At 31.6% G+C, this 7,494-nt stretch overlaps 1 protein-coding gene across 1 annotated transcript; it reads right to left on the bottom strand.

Moving 5' to 3' along the window:
• Positions 1–691: 691 nt before the first annotated feature.
• On the bottom strand, positions 692–7,263 carry LOC113397793 (zinc finger protein 271-like). The gene is made up of 2 exons (XM_026636255.2): positions 6,431–7,263; positions 692–1,272 (listed from the first exon to the last, which is right to left on the bottom strand). The coding sequence occupies exons 1-2, from the start codon at positions 7,204–7,206 to the stop codon at positions 792–794; spliced, it is 1,257 nt and encodes a 418-aa protein (XP_026492040.2). The 5' UTR covers positions 7,207–7,263; the 3' UTR covers positions 692–791.
• Positions 7,264–7,494: the final 231 nt, after the last annotated feature.

Here is a 7,494-nt window from a genome sequence, read left to right as displayed (position 1 = left end):
TTATCTATTCTCGCTTATTTAAATTATGTTTACCTATATTATACATAATTTTGGCTAGTTCTGAAGTAGGATTAGCAAGATAAATATTACATATGCCCATAGATCTATCTATCAATTGTGATAGAAGAGGCTCGCTACGAACGCACTCCATTAAAATGTGGTATACATCCTCTACAGACCCGCAATCGGGACAATTAGGAGATGAAACTTTCTTCATTAAATATATAATATATATCAAACACATCATACGTAATTTTTAACTTATCGTGAAATTACGTTACGGCATAAATATAAATCATTCAGAATATAAAGCAATTAGTTAAGAAAAGACAGGCATCAGAGAAAATCGATTATATTATCGTCTATATTTAAAATGGTAGAACTTCTGGTTAGTGGTGCGAGGACGTGTGCTGGCTGTTAGTGTTTGTAAGTGGCTATTACTCATAACTACGAGTCCTCCATAATTCTTCGAAACTTTAAATTGATTATTGATTTCATTCAGCAGGAACTCGCTAGAATAGGTCGTACTTAATGTATTAAGAAGTTTTAATGCTTGTAAGAGTCGATATGTTTTAAAATATGGATATTTACTCGAAAATTTTGTAGAAATGTTCAAAGAATGTTTCAGTAACATTCACTGAATAAAACTAAATGAGTTACAAAATGTCTTTATTGTTAATTTATTAGCCTCCAATTGCGTTATAAACCTACGGATCAGTCGTTCAAACGGTCGAACAACAAGATTTTGTTCAACTCAAATTAATAAACTTCTAATTTTCAATCGACGTAAGCTACTGTTCTTGATAACCAATTCCTTTATTGACCCTTATAATTTTCCCTTGCATTTCTCTTGGAATTCCATGGCGTTCAGACATGTGCCGTCTCACTGTCGCCGTCTTAGCGTAAGTCGCACCACATTTGTTACACAAATACACGTAAACCCTATCATGAATATTATTTGCATGCGCTAACATTTCGCTCCTTTGGAAGAATTTTCTTGGGCACTGCGGACATTGAATCTTTTTTTCCGTGTGGTAAATCAAATGCTTCCTCCATATTCCGCGTCGTCTGAACGTAAGGCCACACTTTTCGCATGTATAAGGCCTTTCCCCGGTGTGCAGTCTTTCGTGTTCGATCAAATCGAATTTTCTAGGTGCTTTGAAAGGACAATGCGAACATTGTAAGTATGGTCCTGTACCGTGACGGGATACTTGGTGAATTTGAAGCTCGGTTCGAACTGGAAATCCTTTGCCGCAGTGCTCGCAAATGTATCTAAAAAAAATACCCAATTAAAATGTAGAACATATCGGTATCATAATTATACTAAATAAAGAAAAAATATATATTAGCTTTATTCATATTCAAGTAGGTTCTTATAGTATTTGTTAAATTGACATTTTACAAATGTTATAGCTGTTAACGGCCGTAGATTATATGGTAAAGAATCTTATTAAGAAACTTAATTATTACTATTTATTCTAATTTGAAATTCGTAGGCAGTCTCGCAAATGGGGCACCGGTTGATAAATGGTTAAATTAATCACCATTTAGATACCCAAAGCGCCACTAACCTTGGGAACTGAGATGTCGTCTTGTGTCGGTGGTTACTAACTCGTCGAACCGAAACGCTAGCTATTGCTTATTATTGTTTGGCGGTAGAATATGAGATAAGTAGATGGTACCTACCCAGACAGACTTTCACAAAGCAAGTATATACTCTTAGGTGATGCTTTTATTACATTATTTTCTATTAAATTTGGATGAAAATAAAACAATAGCAATTCAACGATTTCTTAAGTCTGTTTGTATAAATGTATGTTACATTTAGATTCATTGTAAGACGATAGAACGTATTTAAAATATACAAATATAGATTTTTTATTATAATACTAGCTGTGCCCGCGACTTCGTGCGCGTTGTTTGAATTTAAGTTATTTGGATATTGTAGCGTGATTTTATTTTTATTCTAAATATAATTCTAAAGTAAGCCTAAGTTACTCCTTATTACATCCGTTATCTGCCAGTGAATGTCCCGTCGAAATCGGTTCAGCCGTTCCAGAGATTAGCCGGAACAAACAGACAAAAATTGTAAAAAATGTTATTTTGGTATATGTCCCGTGTATACATACATATGCATTTAGTAAAAATTGGTTATTTTAATATTATAAACAGACACTCCAATTTTATTATATGTATAGATAACCAAATTTGTGTCTTCGCATCAAGTATAATACCAACAATACTTTGTAGAAGCAATAAAAATGAAACCGAATAAGTGCGAATCGGACTCGCCCACCGCGGATTCCGTACAAAATTATACAACATATTATAAAATATTTGAAGGTAAATATTTAAAAAATAGTTATTTATTTACTTTAATATTAATACTTGTCAAACTTCATGGTTGTAGGTCAACAGAAAATACCATTAAATTTAATTTTTTCTCAGCTTCGAGAGACCTGAGTATACCGGACGGACGGGCAACAAAGTGATACTATAAGGGTGCCGTTTTTACCTTTTGAGGTACGGAACCCTTAAACTGTGAGTTGATCTAGAGCACTCGGTTGGAACGTAGTTACTTTAGCTATATATTACATACGTATTAAATAAAAAACACAATGAAATTAATTAAAAATTATTCTCAGAGAATAATTAAATTGTAGTTGAAAAAATAATTGTACTTTACTGACATATACAGTACAATAGTAGAAAAGAGTAAAAACTGAGTTTCTTGCCGGTTCTTCTCGCTAGAATCTTATTTCCGAACCGGTGATAGTTTTACATTTAATTCAACACTGCGACTTGTATCAAAAAAATATTCAAGAGTACTTTTATGAGCCTACTTGAATGAAGAATATTTTGATATATTTGAAACGACAATGACAAAACTTATAAAATCCTGTGTGAATTAAAACAACAACAAAAAATAATTTTAAATACCATTAAAAAGGTTTTATTTGGTACAAGATATAATAAGACAAAGACTAAGTTAAGCTGTTTAAAAAAACTCCGTTCTAAAATGTATAAAAATGAACACTAACACATAAGGAACTAACAACGAAATCATTAAACAATAATCGTAACATATTTTCTTTCACACATAAATAATCTATACGATTTTACGATTATGCCTTTCTCAGAACCTCTAACAAGACCTTAGACAGAACGCATTAAGTCAAAGTAAATTAGTTAATTTCCCAGAAAAGAAAAGAAAAGTTAATTAGGATTTCCCAGAAAAAAAATTACAGTTTATATTCAAGGTAAATCATTTTCTAATAATTATTATGTGCAAAATAATGGGAAAAAAACCACGTGCGCGAGAGAAGGGGCAGGTGTACAGCAAGCTCATTTAGAATATTAGAATAAATAAAATAGTTTAAAAAAATAAAAAACACGCTTTTAGCACGAACTAAAAATTACAAATGGAGCGTTTTGTCCAAAAATATCGTAATCCTGACAGCAAACCCTTTCATTTGATACCCATATCATGGGGGTGCATTTCAAATAGCCTGTCCGCCATCTTGGATGTCCGCCATATTGGATTTAAGTCACGTGACTATTTTTTTCGTATTCCTGACAGCAAACCCTTTCATTTGATATCCATACCATGGGGGTGGATTTCAAACAGCCAGTCCGCCATCTTGGGTAGGCCGCCATATTGGGTTAATGACGTTTCTTAGCTAGTGTCATCACCGATGATACTGATGACTCATCAGTATCCCTAGGACGAGTTTCAATACTTCATGCGTTAATAACGTATCGACTTCTCGAAAACGTTTACGAATTATTTGTATTCGGTAGTATGAGTTTGACATTACACGTTTGCGTTAAAACCATGATAACCGTCGAGTTACTCGAAATAGACTACACCACAATTTATATTTCCATCTCACTTACACGCGCTAAGAAAGGAGAGAGAAATATATTCGACCGTTTTTATTGTATTTGACATTATTCGTCATGTTTTTTTCTTGTCATACAATATTCGCGCGCAATTCCTATTTCCTGTCAACCTATTGATGTAAACATTGAATTGAATTTAATAAATAATTCCTATTTCCTATACCATGGCAAGAAGAACGTCGCATACCCAATTTGAGATGATGGTGGATTTTATGAAGAAGTGAGTTAAATATATTTTGTTACTTCAGTGTGATATATGTGATATCCTACAATTAAAAATTAATAAATTATAATCTCAAATCTAGTAACGGCGACTTAAATAAGCCCGTTTATGGACCCCAAGGGCAGCTGAGGGCCGCAGCTAACTGGGATAAGTTAGCATCTACCTTAAATATGGACTGTACCAGGGATTCAAAACCGGTCGAAAAATGGAAAAAGGTAAGACAGCATTTGAGTTCTATACTTCCGATTGACTCTTAATTTATGAATTATATTATTTTACATAAATGGAAAAACTTTTGCCTTCTCGTTAGTAATAAAAATGCATTTGTTGTTTTATCTTTTAAACTTTAATATGACATGAACTCAGAGCACGTGCAAAATTACATCCTAATCGAAAACCGGGAAGTGGGTCAAATTAAGTTTCCAAGATTTTCTTACATACATAGTTACAAGTGAAGTTAATATAAGCATGTTAATAAGTTGACCAATCATAAACAAAAAACATTAATATTATGTAAAAATATATACATATATATATATACGGGCAACGGGCTATAGGGCCACCTGACGGTAATTAGTCACTACCTTAAGACATTAGCGCCGTATGAAATTTTAACCATTCCTTACCGCACCAATGCGTCTCCAACCTTGGGTTGTTGTGAACTAAGATATTTTGACCCTTATGCCTGTAGCTACACTGGCACGCTCAGATCAAATCGGAACACAACGATACAAAATATTGCTGTTTCGAGGCAGAATATATGATGAGCAGTACCTACCCAGATAAGCATGCAAAACTCTTACTATACCACTAACCATTCATATATAGCAACGATATATACAATCTACCCATTAAACACATAAGACATACAGATGAAATATGCTTTTTTAAAATATATAAATATTATATTGTTTAAAAATCATACATATCTCTCTTTTTAAGGTTTTATTTGTGCTAATTAGGGTTATTGCATTAATGCCACATGCGAAAAGCATACATAAATATTTTAATTAGTACTGCTATATAGTTTTACATAAGTTAATATTATTAGAATCTACATTTTTTGCTTGAGTATCTTTTGTAATAGCCTACTCGGTATATACATATATTTTTATTCATGTAGTGCAAGAATTTTTAGCTTGATAAGGCTAATATTATATAATGAGCATTAATTTATTGTTGGCTAGTTTCTAGTATGTTATGAGAAGCACTGCAGAAATTGTAAAAAAAAAATGAATTAATGACAGATGATACAAACTATTAACTTGTTATTTGGTAAAAGCACCCCATGTTCTCATAAAACTTATTATCTAATTGTAAGTTTGAGCCTTCATATTTTAATCAACGATAGCATAGCAATTAAAAAAGCAGTATAAAAAAATTATAAAAAATTAAACCGAAACTGTTTTGCATCTTCATTATTGTATAAATTAAATTATCTAAATTACACAGCATTTTATTAACCTATAAATAATTTTCCAAAGATTTTATTTTTAAAAAAGAGTAATATGTTTTGTATTTTTATTATATATAAATATTATATATATATTATATATTATTATGTATATTTACCATAGCATATTTAAGCATAAATGCAGGTTTCCTAAATCCATTTTAATCTACTACCTAAGTTAAAAAAGATAGACTATACTAAATGTTTATAAAGCTCTTTTAAAATTCAATCATGTAAATTCAGGTACACAGCAACCTTAAATAAAGATTCATGTGTTCTACCAACAAGGCCATCTTAGTTACTTATCAACTTTACATTAAAGACAAAGACAAGATATATAAGCAAACCTGTAGAGAGGTTCATAGAGATGCTTGTGCGTGTTTAATAGCTATTTATGTAATTATAACTATATTATATTCATGTATATATTCTATATTATATTGACGACCTCCATGATCGAGTAGTATGTACACCGGTTTTGGGTACGCCACTCCAAGGTCTCGGGTTCGATTCTCGGCTGAGTAGATTTAGAAAAAGTTCATTATTTTTCTATGCTGTCGTGGGTGTTTGTGGTACCGTCGTTACTTCTGATTTTCCATAACACAAGTGCTTTAGCTACTTACATTGGGATCAGAGTAATGTATGTGATGTTGTAAAATATTTATTTATTTATTTATACTTCATGAACACTGACAGTAAGAAAAATAAGAAAGGTAACAGGCCCTTTCTTGGCCATGGGCGAATAGAAAATTATCACAATGAGAGCATTATTTGTGTTGTTTTTTTGTGTGGCCAACTTAAATACATTGACTAAACACTGTAAGCAAATTTAAGTAATTATTACAAAGTACCTGCAGCCATTGTGTCTTTGCATGTGATGTTCATATGTGTGTTGGTTCGCGAGGACTTTGTTACACACTTTACAGATCAATTTAATTGTTTTTCTTTGTTCGATTGCTTTTTGGATCGCTAACATTTTTTGCCTCTTTACGAGTTTTCGTTTTATTTTTAAATGCTTTCTCTTGAACGGTTTGTGTTTTTTCACTGAACTAGTAAAAACATTTTCATTAATTAGTTTTTCCATATCTTCTAATATTACATCTTCGTCTTCCTTGTATGGTTCTATGTCAGATTCGTCATTAAAATAGTCTGCTGAGACAGCTACGTCGTTTAACTTTTTTTCTGACATTACACCACTTTCGTTTGTAATAGAAATGATATCGCTGTTTTTCGTTTGTTTATTTTTAATGATTTTATTTGAAGAATATAATTGTTCGTTCGGTAAATAAAACCTCAACATAGTGTATTCCACGACTTTTTCTTTCATTTTTTCGATATTGTCCCCCACAATACTAACAAAGTTTCTTAAGCATTTATCACTCGATTCGCATACTAATTTAAAATAAATAGCTTGTTTTAACAAATATAAACATTTTATACACATAACTGATGGTAAACTGTCTTGTTTTTTTATTGAAATGTTTGTAAAACTTAGAACCGCTTTGCCATGACAACTAATGCCATCCTTTGTATTATTATCAATTAATGACACCATATTTTGTTTGTTTCCGTAATTCAAACATATGCGGCAAATCGAATTATACATTTCCTCATAGTTTTCCATCATAAAAAAAGTTTTATACAACAACAAACAACACCATTTCGTAAATCTTTTCGTGCTGTCAATTCGCGCCTAATTGACAGTACGTTGACATTGACGTAATTGGAAATGTTTGGTTTCTGCAATATGAAATATTAAGTTAGCCAATATATAGGTTTTAACATTTAATTATATAAATATATTAAGGGTAAGCAATATAAATATTAAGATTGAGTTTGAAAATGTATAACGAGAGAAAATTTGTTTTTCTGGAATATTATTTATAAGAGACGGGCCCTTGTATGGGACGCTACA

Source organism: Vanessa tameamea, chromosome 23 (genome assembly GCF_037043105.1).
Source record: "Vanessa tameamea isolate UH-Manoa-2023 chromosome 23, ilVanTame1 primary haplotype, whole genome shotgun sequence".
Taxonomy (NCBI): Eukaryota; Metazoa; Arthropoda; class Insecta; order Lepidoptera; family Nymphalidae; genus Vanessa; species Vanessa tameamea.
Note: the sequence above shows the minus strand (reverse complement) of the source record. Positions and strands in the feature narration are given on the sequence as shown.

Bases quoted from the DNA above. Each gene is read 5' to 3' on its own strand.
- LOC113397793 (XM_026636255.2), bottom strand. From the start codon at position 7,206: ATGATGGAAAACTATGAGGAAATGTATAATTCGATTTGCCGCATATGT. The intron at 1,273-6,430 runs GTACTTTGTAAT...TATTTTTTTTAG, and splicing joins CAAAGACACAATGGCTGCAG to ATACATTTGCGAGCACTGCG.